The sequence below is a fragment of the Molossus molossus genome, unplaced genomic scaffold, assembly GCF_014108415.1.
Source record: "Molossus molossus isolate mMolMol1 unplaced genomic scaffold, mMolMol1.p scaffold_m16_p_20, whole genome shotgun sequence".
In the NCBI taxonomy this organism is placed as follows: domain Eukaryota; kingdom Metazoa; phylum Chordata; class Mammalia; order Chiroptera; family Molossidae; genus Molossus; species Molossus molossus.
Window position 1 is genome coordinate 54,495,474 of NW_023425356.1, and position 17,936 is coordinate 54,513,409.

The window sequence follows — 17,936 nt, forward strand, 5'->3', positions numbered from 1 at the left end:
TGGCCAATTGATGTGTCACATCGATGTTTCTCTCTCTCTCTCTCAAAAAATTTTTAAAAAGGAGTTCACCCTCGCCCTGGCCGGTTTGGCTCAGCGGTTAGAACGTTGGCCTGCGGTCCAGAGAGACCGGGTTCGGTTCCCGCTAAGGGCACGTACCTCGGTTGCGGTTTGTCCCCGGCCCTAGTTGGTCGTGCGGGTGGCAACCACTCGATGTGTCCCTTTCACGTCAATGTTTCTCTCTCTCTCTTCCTCTCTCTCCCTCTCACTCTATCTGAACAAAAAATGGAAAATGTCCTCGGGTGAGAATAAAAAAGAAAAAAGAAAAAAGGAGTTTACCCTCTAAAGCCAAAGTGACTGGGTTGCAAGCTCATTTTGCTCACTGTGTAACTTTGGAGTCACTTGTAACTTTTTTTTAAATCTGCGTCCTCACCTGTAAAATGGGCACAAGAATCTTGTAGGGTCATTGTGAAGTGAATTAGTTAAAACATGTAAAGAATATACAACCTGCCTATCTCATAGCAAGTGCTCACTGTGGGGGGCTGTGGGTTCCTGTAGGGGTGGGGAGAAGGGGTGTTGATAAAAGATGTGTTCAGTCAGCTTCTCGGGCTTGGGGTCCTCAACATGCCCACCCTCTTGGCTTAAGGAAAGTCACATCCAACTGCCCCCAGGCTGAGGCCTGACCCCCTTCCTGCCCGCCCCCCCAGCTGGCTTCTCTTCCCTAGAATCCTTTGATACTGATGAACCGGTGACGGTGACGAGACCCTCGGGAACGTCTCTCCAGCTCCGCCCCAACCACACACAGACTGGTGCGGTCGCTGCGGAATGGAAAGCGGTGCTGCATTCACGGGAACAGAATTCTGTGATAGTCACTTGGAAGAATGTTTCTGGTTCGAACAATGTACATTGGAAGTCGAGTTCTCATTGGAAAAACAGAATCGATTTTAGGACCGAGGACTTCACTCTTTTCATCAATGCATCTCAGCAGCCGGACAGTGGTGTCTACATTCTGGAGGTCACCAGTGAGAGCGGGGTCACTTCGAGACACAAGTTCAACGTTTCTATATTTGGTGAGTGCCCAGGGCAGCTCTCCTGCCCTAGGCCCCTGCAGGGCTTGTTTCCAGTGCCTTCTTGATCAGAATTTTTTTCAATTGTTGAAAGTATTGCAGATGTTCACTCTTCTCCCCCATGGACTCCCTCCTCCCCACTCCCACCCCCTTTCTGCTTTCCCCAACCTAATGTCTGTGCTGATCGGAATTTCTGCTTCCAGACCTTGTTGGGCAGCCACGGCTGGAGGAGCACTGGGAGCCCCTGGACAGAGGGAAGTGCCAGGTGACACTGCTGTGCTTGGTGTCCAGAGGTGGTGACGTGAGCTACACCTGGTACAGAGGGAGGGAGCGGATCGCGACACCGAGAAATCCTTCCAAGCTGGAGGAGCAGATCGTCCCTGACAACAGCTCGCAGATGTACACTTGCAACGTCAGCAACCCTGTCAGCTGGGCAAACCAGACTCTCAAGCTCACCCAGGGCTGTCTGAGTGCCCACCAGAGTGAGTGGCGCGCTGTGGGCTAGGTCAGGGCTGGGCCCATACCCAGGCTCCTGCGCAGGAGATACTGGGCGCTGACGCCCCTGGGCTTGTAGCCCTTCCCCAAGGGGCCATGATTTTCAGGCACACAGGTCCCGTACAGGTCCTGAGTCTGGGGAGAACTTTATCCCCATCAGGAGCCTCCTTCTGGAAGGAGGGCGTCTTTCCTTCACAGAGAAAGCAGAGTCGTTTGGTGAGTGCCAGCCCAGCCCTGGCTGCAGGTTGTTTTCTCCTGTGACTGAGAGACCTGCTTACTCCTCTCTAGGGACACCTGCCCCAAGCCATGTCGCTCCCTTAGAGGACACCTGCCGTACAACTGTGCCCTGGTCATGCAGCTTCAGGGACACCTGGCAGAGTTCTTGGCTTATTGCTTGTGCTTATCCTGAGAGTGACCTGGAGCCAACTTTGCACCACTTTCTACTAGATAAATAAGACTTACTGTAACATCAGCATGGGCAAAAACAACCTGATGTCCCTGTCTTTAAGGAACTTATAGTCGCCCTGGCCAGTTTGGCTCAGCGGTTAGAGCATCGGCCTGCGGTCCGGAGAGGCCCGGGTTCGGTTCCCGCTAAGGGCACGTACTTCGGTTGCAGTTTGTCCCCGGCCCTGGTTGGTCGTGCGGGTGGCAGCCACTTGATGTGTCCCTTCACGTCGATGTTTCTCTCTCTCTCTCCCTTCCTCTCTCTCCCTCCCACTCTATCTGTAAAAAAAAAAAAAAAAAAAAGGAACTTATAGTCAAGCAGGGACAATAAAGTAACTACTCACAGGCAACAAAAAAATGAGCAAGCTGACGCGATGCGGAGACAAGGGCGCTGTCCTCTGGGTCACATCTGCCAGGAGGCATCGTTCACAAACTCTGATTCCAGGCAGATTCGTCAACCTCTAGGACCCACGAGGAGGGGCAGCGAGGGCAGGGCTAGCAGGACGGCAGGAGGGCACACTCGCCTGGCACAAAGCAGACAAATGTTTGCTGAGTTAAAAAGAAAGGAACAGATTGATGTTACAGTTACTGTGCTTTGCATCTATTAGATCCTGTGATTAACCTTCATATGTCGACGACATCGTCTCCTTGTTATAAATGAGAAAACAGAGGCTCAGAGAGGTTGAGGAGGTTGCCTCGGGGTGTGGAGCTTACAGAATCAGAAGCGGAGCCTGTCAGATTCCCGTGCCCTTGGTGGCACTCTGCGGGGGTCATCCAGTTGAGCAGGGGGACGCTTGGTGAACTGCCAGAGTGTGAAGAGACCGGCCACACCAGGAGTGTGGGTGCTGAGCCGGCGCATGTGGGCATGGCGGGGGAAGGCTGAGTCCTCACGCCTGGGCCTTCTGTGCCTGCAGAGCTTGGCCTCCTGCCCCTCTTGGTGATCATCGTGAGCCTCACCACCACCGTGCTCCTCAGCGCCCTCACCTGCTTCTGCGTGTGGAGAAGGAAGAGGCGTAAGTGGAGGGTCCTAGGACGTGCTGCCCACGCGCCGCCCGGTGCTTGGGGGCCTGTGCATGTGGTCAGCAGGGAACGCTGGGCTGCTGGGCCTTTGCTCCCAGGTCTCGCATTCTGCGGTGGCCCCAGGTGTGCACAGTCTGATCCCCAAACTGCATCTTTCGTGGCAGTGCTTGGTTTGGGGGGCCTGTCAGCCGGGCGGCTGCCCCTAAGCAATTTGGGTCTCCTGGGAAGAGCACCAACCTGCTTCCTTTCTAGAACCTTTGTCAAGGTCTCAGGCCACCTGGGTTGACGGTGGGACGGCCAGAAGCTGACTCTGGACAGGATGCCTTCCGGAGGGCTCTGCAACTCTGTTCTTTGCTTCTTTCCTCACACAGAGCCCAGACCAGAGGAATTTCTGACGATTTACCAAGATGTCAACAACCAGTCAACCAGAAGCAATCAAGTATGACCCCCTGTGGGCTGGGGTTTCTCTCAACCAGTGTGAAGAATGTTCTTGGGATGACGGCCATCCGAGCAGGGGACAAAGAGAACCAGTTGCCCTGTCTAAGTGACCTTCCACCACCCCACCTCTCTCCCTCAGTGTCCTGGCTCTGGCCACAGGGAGTGAGAAGATGAAATGGGGCCTAAGGGCATCTTGGTGCAGAACTGAGCCAGCTGAGAAGGGGTGGGGCCACAGGGCAGGATGCTGCCCCGCCTCCCTGGAGGCTCCCTGGGTCCCTGGATCACTGCCCAGCGGGGGAGGATGTCAGCCTGACCAGCCGCAGTCACTGGCTCAGAGGTCTGTGTTCAAACTGGGAAGAAGAGCCTGAGTCTGACTGAGGTGCTGGAGAGGGAGAGACAGCACCAAGGTGATGAGCCAGTCAGGGCTCTGTGGACAGGGCCAACTCTCTGCCGCCCAGCGCTGAAGAGAGGAGGCACCTTGGAGCGGCTGCAGGACCGGGTGGGGTCTTACTGCACTGCCCAGTGGGGGGAGCACAGGGAGGATCTGCCTCCCACCGCCATTCCTGGTGCCTGGCCTGGGGTCGTGGGCTAGGAAACCAGGTGTAGGTCTCGTGGAACAGACAGGACAGGGACGCAGCCCTCAGGGCCCAGGGAGCAGTGAGATATTGGGTGTCTGTCTCTCTCATCAGAACTGTACCCTCATACAAACCACAGCAAGTACAAACACCTACAGCCACAGATGCCCGAATGTGTGCTCAATGTAGCTTCCCCCAGTGCAAGTGACATCAGATGAGGGAGACAAAGGAGAAGAAAATAATTACTTGGAGTAAAAGAAGAAACCTGTTGGGGATTTAGGCCCATTACTGTGCTTCTGAGCCACTGGCCCGTCCCCTCGTGGCCTCGCCCCTCCCACGCTTCTCCCTGCTGTCCCCAAGGTTCTGCCCAAAGCCTCAGCCTCCAGCTTCACATGCTCTCGCCCGGGCCCAGCTGGGCCTTTCTGGAGATACTTCCTGGAGGTCTGGGAAGAAGAGAAAAACGGTCTAGGTTTTTGTACTGGTTTTTGCCAGATGCTCGCGACTCTGCAGCCTCCAAGGACAGCTGGTGTTTCTCTACTTCTCTCGGCTCCTCCCCTGTGTGAGGAGCCCCACCAGAGCCCATCTTGGCCATATACACGGGGGGAAAGCATGAAATACTCCCAGCCCCAGTCTGTGGGAGGACTGAGAGAGGGAAACACTGCCTCTGGCCTCGGCCCCAGGCCTTCAGCCGCACCGCAGCTGCCCAGGAGACTGGCTGGAAGCCCAGGGCAAGCTCACCACCAAGGCTGGATCTAGACAGGGGGCCTGGACACATCCAAAGCCTCTGGATGTCAGTGTCCCTAGGTGAGGCTCAGATGCAGCCTTGCCCAGAGCTCCGGGCCATTATTGGTGGCACACTGAATCAGGAAGTCAGCCAAGGGAAGTTTCTGAGTCACCACAGTGGAGCTGGGGACAGGAGCCTTGGGCAGGGTCACTCGGTGCTGTCCCTTCCCTCCCGACACTAACTTGCAACATGAATTGCTTTTTCTACTGTCTTCCCTGCCCAGGGCGACTGATGACCACTCGCTCTTAGGCTCTTGGGAGCTCCTCTTCTTTGTGTTCTCTCCCCACTGGACCCAAACCCTAAAGACCGAGCTGTCTGCTAACTCACCACATGTTCTTTACCGTTTCTCCTGCAGCAGCAGAGGCAGGAGCAGGGCCCCCCCGAGGAAGGGAGCACCATCTACTCCGTGATCCTGCCCCAGGTACGACTCTGGCTTCTCTGGTCTAGTCCACACCTGTCTGCACAGCTTCCTCATGCCCCACCCCCACCCCTCCAGAAAACCCTCACCCCGTGCCCTGGACTGTTTTGCTCAGCGGTTAGAGCATTGGCCTGCGGTCCAGAGAGACCCTGGTTCGGTTCCCGCTAAAGGGCATGTACCGCGGTTGCAGTTTGTCCCCGGCCCTGGTTGGTCATGCAGGTGGCAGCCACTTGATGTGTCCCTTTTACATCGATGTTTTTCTCTCTCTCTCCTTCCCACTCTATCTGAACAAAAAATAAAAAAATGTCCTTGGGTGAGGATAAAAAACAAAAAACCCTCACACCATTGAATGGCAGAGTGAGACCATGGTGCTCCTGGAGTGGAGGTGGCTTGGCATCAGCTACATGAAATTGGCTGGTCAGACCGAATGGTCTGGGGTCTCCACAGCTGAACACACGGAAGGTCAGAGGCAGGGTGTCTTTTTCCCTGCCGGCCAGCAGGTGTGGCCCAGGTGAAGTTGCAGGAGGAGGAACCTGATTGGGGGGTGGAGGGGGAGGAGAGAAACATGTTGCTGTCTTTTATCATATTATGATGTAACGATAACATTTATTAAGTACAGACTATGTCCATTTTTTAAAGAATCTTCCATAACAGTCTCCTGAAGTAGGTCTAATACAAACCTCCTTCCACAGGTGAGGAATCAGACTTAGAGTTTACTACCGTGCGTGAGGCCACGTAGCTGGGAAGTGGCAAAGTGGAGCCAAATGGTTTCGAGTCTCCACTCCACCTGGTCGCTAACATTCTGGGATTTACCCATAAACTGGGGGGACATCCTCCAACACGGGCTTCCAAGATGCAACCATTGATAGGCTGCACATCTTTTTCTAGGGAAACACTGTCCTCCAATGATGGAAAAGTATTGATAAAAATGACAAAAAAAGAACTTGGACCCGAAGCAACAACCTCTTTAGCTTGGTGGTGCAGCTGCAGCACAAAGCAAACCCTTGGGAGAATGGGGATAGGCTTTAGAGGAAGGTCAGGAAGAAGAGGAGGAGGAGAAAGAGCAGGAGCAGAGAGGAGAGAAAGGGCAGAGAAGAGGTGGGCGGCTCAGCCACTCAGAGCCCCTCTGGGATTCCCGGGAGGGGGTTGCCTCTCCCACTCCCCTTAGGGTAATGGGATTCACTGGGTCCAGTCAAAGAGTCTTAATGAGTCCAAACCTGCAAACATTTTTATGAGGTTATTTCAGCCAAACTGACAATTGCCAGAATTAAAATCTCAGCAGATTGAAAAAAATGCTCTGGAGAATGGCAGTTTTGCACCTTATTTTATACATTAGATAAGAAGAGAGGACATAAGGGTGTCCCATGAAATCCGCTGGTGATAGATTAGGGAGGCGGGAAAAAGCAAAGCAGGGAGATCTCTGGCATTGGATAAAAAGTGAAAGAAATTGACACATAATTCTTTCAATCTTTTATTTATTTATTTATTTATTTATTTATTTATTTTTATCCTCACCCGAGGACATTTTTCCATTTTTTTTTTTTTTGTTCAGGTAGAGTGGGAGGGAGAGAGAGGAACAGAGAAAGAGAGAGAAACATCGATGTGAAAGGAACACATCGAGTGACTGCCACCCGCACAACCGACCAGGGCCGGGGACAAACTGCAACCGAGGTACGCGCCCTTAGCGGGAACCAAACCCGGGTCTCTCAGGACCGCAGGCCGACGCTCTAACCGCTGAGCCAAACCGGCCAGGGCAATCTTTTATTTTTTTAATCCTCACTTGAGGACATTTTTCCATTTTTTGTTCAGATAGAGTGGGAGGGAGAGAGAGAGAGAGAAACATTGATGTAAAAGGGACACATCGAGTGGTTGCCACCCACACGACCCAACCAGGGCCGGGGACAAACTGCAACCGAGGTACGTGCCCTTAGCGGGAACCAAACCTGGGTCTCTCTGGACTGCAGGCCGATGCTCTAACCGCTGAGCCAAACTGGCCAGGGTGACACATACTTCTCATACATTTGTGCATATAGGATAGTTCGTAGTTAACAATTAACATGATAACAGTATCAGTGAGGGGTTCTGTGGTTTCTTGCAAAATCTCAGTGGAAGATTGTGCCCCGAGTGCTTGGGAAGAGATCACTCTGACATTTTGGAGTGTGTAATGAAGATGTGAACAGACAATGGAGCCCTGACTGGTTTCTCAGTGGTTAGAGCATGGGCCACTCCCACCACCCCAAGGGTTTTTTGGGTTCAATTCCCAGTCAAGGGCACATACCTGCGTTGCAGATTCAATGTCTCTCTCACATTGATGTTTCTCTCTCCCTCTCCCCCTCCCTTCTACTCTCTCTGTAAATAAATGAAAGAATATCCTCTGGTGAGGATTAAAAAAACAAACAGGCAGGCTCAGGTAAAGATTGACTTTATTAAGGAAGAAACAAGCCTAGGAGGTTTTAATTTCCGACCATCCTATGTGGTTACCTTAGGTGTCTTGAGACTGGCGGGCCTCCCCTGATCTTGTTGGGTTTAGGATATGCCCCCCCCTTTTTTTCCTTAAATTTTTTTTTCTTTATTGACTTTTAGAGTGAGAGGAAGGGAGAGGACAGAGAGATAGAAACATCAGCGAGAGAGAACATGTAGCCCCTTTTTTGTCTGCAGTTGTCCAGCTCGAGACACATTGTATCCCTGTGAGTGGAATTAGAGATGTTGGTACAGTGAGATTCCTGTTCTGGAGCAGCAGAGAAGGAGGGTGGTTACCTACCTTCCAGAATGCTTGTTTCAGGTCCAGAGACAGGAAGCATATTGCCAAAGGGAGACTGAGATGCTGAGGAAAGAACTTGGGAGTTTGGGTTAAAATTCTGCTTCTACTGTGAACACCATGACTTGGGTTATTTACCTTTGTTGAAAAAAAAATTTCCTTATTGATTTTTGGAGAGAGAGGAAGGAAGAGAAAGAAAGAGATAGAAACATTGATGAGAGAGAACGTCAATTGGCCGCCTCCTGCATGCCCCTCCCTGGGGATTTGGCCCACAACCTGGGCATGTGCCCTGACTGGGAATCGAACCGGCGACCTCTTGGTGCATGGGTCGATGCTCAACCACTGAGCCACACCGGCTGGGCTATTTACCTTTTTTGAACCTCATCTGTAGAATGAGGCAAATTATGGTCATTCCTGTCGTATAAGAGTGTTATAAAGATCAGGAGAATATACAGGTACAGAGTGTGTGTCGAGAAGTAGTGACTGTCTTTAATAGCAGAGGGACGAGCATGCATCCTGCCCAACCTCCCGACTCGTCCAGGGCTCTTTGCACTAACACTTACTCTCTGGGCAGGGTTGTGGGGGATGGGCGGAAGAGATCGTTCCCTCCCTGGGGTTGTGCTAGATTTATGCTTCTGAAATGATTTTATTTCTCTTCTCATTAGTGTTCTGCTTCCACATCACAAGAAAATGAAAATATGACGTTATACTCAGTGGTGCTGCCTTCCCAGAAGGTGAGTCTCCTCCTTCAGGTGTGCAATTGAAGCAGGTGTCTATTTTGTTTTTTCCCCCAATTAAAAAAAAATTTTTTTTTTAAATCCTCACCAGAGGACATTTTTCCATTTTTTGTTCAGATAGAGTGGGAGGGAGAGTGAGAGAGAAACATCGACATGAAAGGAACACATTGTGGTTGCCAGTCACACGACCCAACCAGGGCCAGGGACAAACTGCTACCGAGGTACGTGCCCTCAGCAGGAACCGAACCCGGGTCTCTCTGGACTGCAGGCTGTTGCTCTAACTGCTGAGCCCAACTGGCCAGGGCTTTTCCCCCCCAGATTTTTTTTTTTTTTATCCTCACCCGAGGACATTTTTCGATATTTTGTTCAGATAGAGTGAGAGGGAGAGAGAGAGAGAGAAACATCGACTTGAGAGCGACACATCGAGTGGTTGCCACCCACACGACCCAACCAGGGCTGGGGACAAACTGCTACCAAGGTACGTGCCCTCAGCAGGAACCGAACCCGGGTCTCTCCGGACCGCAGGCCAACGCTCTAACCGCTGAGCCAAACCGGCCAGGGCTCCCCAGTTTTTATAAATTTATTTTTGTGACAGATGTTTCTCCTTTACCACCCCTAGACCCCCTCCTCTCCATCCCAACCCCCTCCACCCCCCAGCATTGTTGTCTATGCACATCGGTGATGCATACATGCATATAAGTTCTTTGGTTCAACTCATCCATCCCCCCACCCCCCTACTCTGAGGTTTGTCGGTCTGAACCATACTCCTTTCTATGTCTCTGGGTTTATTTCATTCATCAGCCCACCTTGTTCACTATATTCCACAAATAAGTGAGATCATGTGGTATTTGTCTTTCTCTGATTGTCTTATTTAGCTTAGTATAATACTCTCGAGGTCCCTCCATGTCGTCTCAAAGGATAAGAGATCGTTCTTTCTTTTCTTTTTTTAAAACGTATCTTTATTGTTGAATGCATTACAGATGTTGCTCCTTTTTCCCCCATTGACCCCTCACCACTCCTGCCCCCCTCCTGCCTTTCCCCACACTGTTGTCTGTGTCCATTGGTTACGCATATAAGTTCTTTGGTTTATTTCTTCCCACCTTTAACCCCCTTTCCCTTTGAGGTTTGTCAGTCTAGCAACCAATTTGTACTTCTTAATCCCTTCACCTTTTTCACTCATTCCCCAACCCCCTTCCCTTCTGGCAACCAACAAAATGTTCTCTGTATCTATGAGAATGTTTCTGTTTTGCCTGTTCATTTTGTTTGTATATTCAATTATTGATAGATATGTATTCATTGCCATTTTGTTCATATTTTTTATCCTTTTCTTCAAGAAGACCCTTCAACATTTCATATAATAATGGTTTGGTGGTGATGAACTCCTTTAGCTTTTCCTTCTCTGGGAAACTCTATGCCATTGATTCTAAATGATATCTTTGCAGGACAGAGTGATCTTGGTTGTAGGTTCTTGCTTTTCATCACTCTGAAAATTTCTTGCAACTCCCTTCTGGCCTGCAAAGATTCTTTTGAGAAATCAGCTGACAGTCTAATGGGAACGCCCTTGTAGGTAACTATCTGCTTTTCTTTTGCTGCTTTGAAGACTCTCTCTTTGTCCTGAACCTTTTGCATTTTAATGATGATGTGTCTTAGTGTGGGCCTCTTGGGGGTCATCTTGTTTGGGACTCTCTGTGCATCCTGGACTTGTATCTCTTTCCTTCACCGAGTTAGGGAAGTTTTCAGCCATTATTGCTTCAAATAGGTTTTCGATTTATTGTTCTCTCTTTCTTCCTCTTCTGGCACCCCCAAAATGCCAATGTTGGTATGCTTGAAGTTGTCCCAGAGGCTCCTTACACTATCCTCATTTTTTTGGATTCTTTTTTCTTTTTGCTGTTCTGATTGGGTGTTTTTTGCTTCCTTATATTCCAAATCGATGGTTTGCTTCTTGGCTTTACCTACTCTACTATTGATTCCCTGTAACTTATTTATTTCAGTTAGTGCATCCTTTATTTCTGACTGGTTCTTTTTTAAGCTCTTGAGGCCCTGACTAAGTTCGCTGAGGTTCTCACTAAGTTCATTGAGCATCCTTCTAAGCAGTGTTTTGAACTCAGCGTGTGTTAGGTTGCTTATCCCCATTTCGCTTAGTTCTCTTCCTGGAGTTTTGTTCGGTTCTTTCATTTGGGGCCTGTTTCTTTGTCTTCTCATTTTGGCTGCCTCCCTGTGTTTGTTTCTATGTGTTACTTAACAAGAGGTATGGGTCTAGCTGAGACCAGATGCTGCTTGTTTGAAAGAATTTAGGAAAACCTGAAGCAGAATTCAAGACAGGCCAATCCTATGGTAAAGCAACTGGCAACTGCTTGGGTGGGCCTGAAAGTTGGGTGGGGCAGGGCCTCAGGAAATCACCAGGGCGGGGCAACCAGTGTGAGCCAGGTTGCTGGAGTCCCAGATATGGCAGCTGTTTGCCACCTCCGGGAAGGGCTCACCAAAGGAACAAAGGCCTCTTACAGCCCATCTGTCCTGGAGAAAGCCCCCTCTCCAGCCCTTGCTTCAGTGCCAAACAGCTCAGTTCTTCCCTGTATGTCTCTGGCGCCCTTGGAGCTGCTTCCCCTTCGAGCTTAGAGGGAGTGAGTCTGATAAGTTCGTGCACGGGCTCTTTAAGAGGAGCTGCCTGGAGCTGCAGCCGCCTCAGCCTCTTTGTGCCTCAGTTCCAGTTGTTTTTTCTAGCCAGAAGTTATGGGAATTCTCTTCCTGGTACTGGAACCCTGAGCGGGGCGCCTGGTGTGGGACAGGGACCCCTCCGTCCTCAGGGAGGACCTTCCCAGCTGAGGTGTCCTCCTGATTTTTATCCACCACAGGTGGGTGTGGGACCAGCCCCTCCGCCTCCGCCCCTCCTACCAGTCTTGATGTGGCTTCTTCTTTGATTCTGTAGTTGTAGGACTTTCATTCAGCTTGATTTCAGGCGGCTTTGAATGATGGTTGTTCTGTAGTTTAGTTGTAACTTTGATGTGGTTGTTGGATGACGAACACCCATTTACCTGCCCGCCATCCTGACTGGTAGTCCCAGATCTTTCTTTCTTACAGCTGCATAGTACTCCATTGTGCACATGTACCACAGCTTTTTAATCCACTCATCTATTGATGGACACTTGTGCTTTTTCCAGATCTTAGCAATTGTAAATAGTGCTGCTATAAACATAGGGGTACATATATTCTGACCCGTCCCGCAGGTCGAGCAACGAGGACTCTAGAGGGGGAGTGAGGATGAGGAGGGACAAGAGACACGAGAAATGGAGACAAGACAGGAGTCTGATCAAGTCTCGTTTATTCTGGGGAAATTTACACAATATATAGGGCAGGAAAAACAAGATCATTTGTTATCAAGCGATAGTTATTGAGTAACCACCCCAAGCACGGGTGGAACAAAAGACTGAGTAAATGGTTCAAAATGCAGAGATAAAGCAGAGATATCCTGCCTTGGGGCAGAAGATGGCAGAGCAGATTTTACTTAAAGAAATGTAGAGATAAAGAAATGCAGGCCAGTTTGGCTCAGTGGTTAAAGCGTCGGCCTGCGGTACAGAGAGACCCGGGTTCGGTTCCCGCTAAGGGCATGTACTTCGGTTGCAGTTTGTCCCCGGCCCTGGTTGGTCGTGCGGGTGGCAGCCACTCGATGTGTCCCTTCACGGCGATGTTTCTCTCTCTCTCTCCCTTCCTCTCTCTCCCTCCCACTCTATCTGTACAAAAAATGGAAAAATATCCTCGGGTGAGGATAAAAAAAAAAAAAAAATGTTTAGCCCTGGCTGGTTTGGCTCAGCGGTTAGAGCATCGGCCTGCGGTCCAGAGAGACCTGGGTTCGGTTCCCGCTAAGGGCACGTACCTCGGTTGCAGTTTGTCCCCGGCCCTGGTTGGTCGTGCGGGTGGCAGCCACTCGATGTGTCCCTTTCACGTCGATGTTTCTCTCTCTCTCTTCCTCTCTCTCCCTCCCACTCTGTCTGAACAAAAATGAAAAATGTCCTCAGGTAAGGATAAAAAAAAAAAAAAAAAAAAAAAAAAAAAAGAAATGCAGAAGGCAGAGATATCCTGCCTTGGGGAAGGTGATGGCAGAGCAGATTTTAACAAAATGGATGCCGTGCAAAATGTCTCCCACAATATTCTTTCTGATTGGTGTTTCAGGCTTCTTAGGATATATTCCTAGAAATGGGATCACTAGGTCAAATGGCAGATCAATTTTTAATTTTTTGAGAAAACACCATACTGTTTTCCATAGTGGCTGCACCAGTCTGCATTCCCACCAGCAGTGCACTAGAGTCCCCTTTTCTCCATCACGTGTTGTTTGATGATTTGTTGATGGTGGCCATTCTGGCAGGTGTGAGGCCATACCTCATACTTGTTTTAATTTGCAACTCTCTGGTGATTAGTGATGTTGAGCATTTTTTTATATGTCTCTTGGCCATTTGTATGTCTTGTTTGGAGAGGTGTCTCTTTAGGTCCTCTGCCCATTTTTAGGTTGTGTTCTTTGTCTTCCTTTTGTTGTGTTGTATGAGCACGCTGTAGATATCTTTTAAATACATTTGATCTAGTGCATTATTTAGAGTCTCTGTTTCCTTACTAATTTTTTGTCTAGAGGATCTATCCAGTGATGTCAACAGGGTTTTGAGGTCCCCTGCTATGATTGTATTGCTGTTGATTTCTCCTTTGAAGTCCTCCAGAAGATTTTTAATATATTTTAATGCTCCTATATTTGGTGCATATATGTTTACCAAGGTTGTATCTTCTTGTTGGATAGATCCTTTATATATATATTTTTTACCCTTTTCCATCTTTTGTTCAGATAGAGTGGGGTGAAGAGAGAGGGAGGGAGGGAGGGGGAGAGAGAGAGAGAGAGAGAGAGAGAGAGAGAGAGAGAGAGAGAAACATCAACATGAAAGGGACACATTGAGTGGCTGCCACCTGCACGACCAACCAGGGACAGGGAGAAACTGCAACCGAGGTACATGCCCTTAGCGGGAACCAAACTCGGGTCTCTCTGGATTGCAGGCCGATGCTCTAACCACTGAGCCTAACTGGCCAGGGCCCTTTCAATATTATGTAGTGGCCTTCTTTGTCTCTTGTTATGACCTTCATTTTGAAATCTATTTTATCAGATATGAGTATTGCTACTCTAGCTTTTTTTCCCCTTTCCATTTGCCTGGAAGATTTTTTTCCATTTCTTCACTTTCAACCTATGTGAGTCTTTTGTTGTGAGGTGGGTCTCTTGTAAACAACATATATGTGAGTCATGCTTTCTTATCCAGTCAGCTACTCTGTGTCTTTTGATCGAAGTGTTCAATTTATTTACATTTAAGGTAATTATTGATATGTACTTATTTATTGCCATTTTTGTTTATTGTGGTTGTATTTTTCTTCCTATTTTTTCTACTAATTACAGCAGTCCTTTAAACATTTCTTGCAGTGCTGGTTTGATGCTAAAATATTCCCTTAGCCATTTTTTTTGTCTGGGAAGCTCCTTATTTGAACTTCTATTTTGAATGACAGCCTTGCTAGATAGAGTAGTCTTGGATTCAGATCCTTGTTTTTCATGACCTTGATTACTCCATGCCACTCCCTTCTGGCCTGTTGTGTTTCTGTTAAGAAGTCAGCTGAGAGCCTTATGGGGTTTCCTTTGTAGGTAACTTGTTGCTTATCTCTTGCTGCCTTTAGGATTCTCTCTTTGTCTTTAATTTTTGGCATTTTGATTACTATGTGTCTTGGTGTGGGCCTGTTTGGGTTCTTCTTACTTGGGGCTCTCTGTGCTTCTTGAACTTGAATGACTTCTTCCTTCACCAAATTAGGGAAGTTTTCTGTCACTATTTCTTGGAATATATTCTCTAACCCTTGTTCATTTTCTTCTTCTTCTGGAACCCCTGTGGTGAAAGAAGCTGGGGAGGTCTCCAGTGCATGGGCGTGTGGCCTGAGCTGCAGGGCTCCAGTGGAGCCTGAGAGACACAGTGCTGATCTTCAGGGAACCTCATCAGTGACCGTAAATCCTGATCCCAGCTGGGCTCACAGCTCTTATGTGTGCCTGGAACTGTAGACCTGGGTCTTCTGGGCCCAATATTATCTTTTTATTTCATTTAAAAATTTTTCTTTATTGATTTTAGAGAGAGAGAAAGGGAGAGGGAGAGCTATAAACATTGATTGGCTGCCTCCTGCATTTTCCCCACTGGGATCTGGCCTACAACCTGGGCATGTGTCCTGCCAGGAATCCAACTGGCGATCTCTTGGTGCAGAGTCGATGCTCAGCCACTGAGCTGCACCGGCTGGGCACCTAATGTCATATTTTCAACTCAGTGGGAGAGGGTGAAAAGAATGATATTCCCAAGGCTGGAGTCACAGTACAAGTCCATAAGCTTAGCATGGTCATATGGGAAGCAGGGAATCTGTCTCACTGGGAAGTGTGGAGTTCAAGCTGTTCTAGGATACTGTGTTTGCATCAAATGGGGGAGAAGTTTAGAACAAATTTTTCAAAATTCTCATTCACCCCTTTTCAATAAGTCATTCAGACAAATTGGATTGTACCATGAGAGAGATTTAGATCCATATGCTATGCTACACGGTCATGCTGGTTGTCACCAGCACTATGGTCACAGGCTTTGGTTTTATATTCTGAAGACTCTTCAGCTACTGAAAGAGCTTCTGAACTCCAGTAGGTTTGTGTGCATGTATGTGTGTGCACGTGCGCACGTGTGTGTATGTGTGCGTGTATGTGTGTATGTATGTGTGTGCGTGCCTGTGTGTAGCACATGCGTGTGTGTGCGCTCACATGTGCTATGCATTGAACCTATACATGGTTTGTGACCATGTTTGAATTAGGTTTGTCTGAAGGCTGGAAATGTGTGTATGTGTGGTCTGACGAGTGTGGGGCTGTGGGAGCTGACCTCTGATTTTGTTTTGTCAAATCATAGGCAAGTATGTGATAACCTTCTCTGGAAACCATAAACACCGTTGTTTACTGCTGGGGTAGGAGGTTCTGGTTGGGGACTTCAGGGACTTTCTGGGCACTGAGTATCTTGTGGAACCTCTCACACCAGTTATGGACAGGACATTTCTTAGCCTGAAGTTAAGCATCCTTTACCCTCTGAATTTCAGTCTGGATCCAAGAAGAAGCAGCACAGCCCTTCCGTTATTAGCACGATCTATGGAGAGGTAAGATTCTGAAACAACTTCTGCATGGGCTCAGTGCCCATAGCACTGGGAAGTTGTGCACTTGCGCAAGTTGTCCAGAGGCTCAAAATGGTTGGGATTTTAGGCATATTCTAATTCAAATTCAAATTTCAGAGATGAAGAAACCGAGGTCCACGGAGAGTGAGTGTCTAACCCAAGATCATATGATGTTTTGGGGTTTGACTGTTATTGAGGACCTCAAGTTGCAAATTAGGGCCATCCCAGGCTAGACACTTCCTTTCACAGTGTTGGTGGGGGTGAGGGGGACCGAGAAGGGAGGAGTAGTGAGTCTAAATGATTTTCTAACGTTAACAAGTAATTGAGAGTCACTCCACAGCAGGCGATCTTAAGCTGCTTCTGGGATGGATACTCTACAAAGGTGCCCCGAGCATGGTGGCCGACTTGACTTTCCTCAGACCACTCAGGGGATGGGAAGCAGGGACTCCACATTTATTAAAGGTTTCTCATGTATATGGTGGCCTGACAGTGGCTTCATATGAATTATCTCTTTTAATCTCCACAGAATGTGTGGAGGAGGCATCATTATACTGCCCATTCATACCTACAGGAGAGCACCCCCGCTCACTCCCGAATAGCCTCCTACTGCACCCGAACTTCCACGTGTGACCTAATAACCATGTTGCCATTGGTCCCAAGGGGGGTGTGCTTGTTGGGTTTCTTGGCATTTTGAGTGTCGCTCCACATTAAAGCTAACTGGACAGTCCAGAGTTGCAGAGGGCTCTGTATAGTCCAAAGCAATCTAGGGGGTCACAAGGAAGCCCCATGGTGTGGCTAAAAAAACACTAGACTTGGAGCCAGAAGAATTGGACTTAAGCCCCTTCTGTATTTCAATCGGTTGCTCTGAGCTTCATTTTCTTAACCTGTAATATGGGATAACAGTCCATCTCCCACAGGGCTGTCCTAGGTTCTCCGAGTGAGAGTGTGTGGACTTTGCTTTGTTCGCAGGTTGGAAAGGTACAAACCAAAGCTCAGAACCCTGCTTGACTGTACTGCGAGGAGCTGGAGAGCGTTTGTTGAAATCCCAGTGGCTGGGGACTCCGCACCTCTGTTACAGACCAGCATTTGATTTGGGAACCAGTGCAACAGATGATACCACACAAGTCTCTACAGAATTGTTCCTAGTTCGAGCATTTGTTCATGGACTATGTTTTGTTTTGAAAATGATATATAACAGCCATTAAAAGAGCAAGGCATGTTGGCTGGTATGGCTCAGTGGTTGAGCGTCGACCCTGCACCAAGAGGTCACCAGTTTGATTCCCGGTCAGGGCACAAGCCCAGGTTGTGGGTCAGATCCCCAGTGGGGGGCATGCAGGAGGCGGCCAGTTGATGTTCTCTCTCATTAAGTTTTCTATCTCTCTCTCCCTCTACTTCCTCTCCCTCTAAAATCAATAAAGGAAAATAAATAAAAGAGCAAGGCACCCTGGCCAGCATGGCGTGGTTGGTTGGGCATCGTTTCGTTCACAGAGGGGTTGTGGGTTTGATTCCTGTTCAGGGCAGGTGCCCTGGTTGTGGGCTCAATGCCCAGTAAGGGGTGTGCAGGAGGCAGCTGATTGGCGTTTCTATCATTCCCTCTCCCTGAAATAAGTAACATATTTTTAAAAGGAAATAGATACAAAATAAAGTACAATAAAAAATTAAAAAGCAAACAAACAAAAAAACAAGGTTGTTGCCCTGGCTGGGTAGCTCGGTTGGTGAGACCATTGTCCCAATACCCAAGGTTGAGGGTTTGATCCCTGATCAGGTCATGAACAAGACTCAGTCAATATGTATATATAAACAAATGGAACAACAAACCGATGTCTCTCTCTCTCTCTCTCTCTCTCTCTCTCTCTCTCTCTCTCTCTCTCAGTTGGGCGTTGCCCCAGGCACCAGGAGGTTGCAGGTTAGATTCCTGCTCAGGGCACATGCCTGGTTGCAGCTGGATGACCAGTGGGGGGCATGCAGGAGGCAACTGATCAGTGTTGTGTTCTCACACCGATGTTTCT

The 17,936-nt window shown here is 48.7% G+C and overlaps 1 protein-coding gene across 2 annotated transcripts in view; it reads left to right on the top strand.

Annotated features, from left to right (window-relative positions):
* Nucleotides 1-17,138, top strand: part of CD244 (CD244 molecule) — a 29,182-nt gene extending 12,044 nt beyond the window's left edge. Inside the window, exons 2-9 of one of the 2 annotated variants that reach the window (XM_036273110.1) lie at nt 705-1,067; nt 1,268-1,546; nt 2,918-3,016; nt 3,395-3,462; nt 5,176-5,241; nt 8,662-8,730; nt 15,856-15,912; nt 16,897-17,138. In XM_036273110.1, coding sequence (XP_036129003.1) covers nt 705-1,067; nt 1,268-1,546; nt 2,918-3,016; nt 3,395-3,462; nt 5,176-5,241; nt 8,662-8,730; nt 15,856-15,912; nt 16,897-16,935 — 1,040 coding nt within the window. In that variant the 3' untranslated portion in view covers nt 16,936-17,138. The remainder of the gene's footprint in view (nt 1-704; nt 1,068-1,267; nt 1,547-2,917; nt 3,017-3,394; nt 3,463-5,175; nt 5,242-8,661; nt 8,731-15,855; nt 15,913-16,896) is intronic. The other variant, XM_036273112.1, reaches the window with a different exon arrangement.
* The last annotated feature ends 798 nt before the right edge of the window (nt 17,139-17,936 follow it).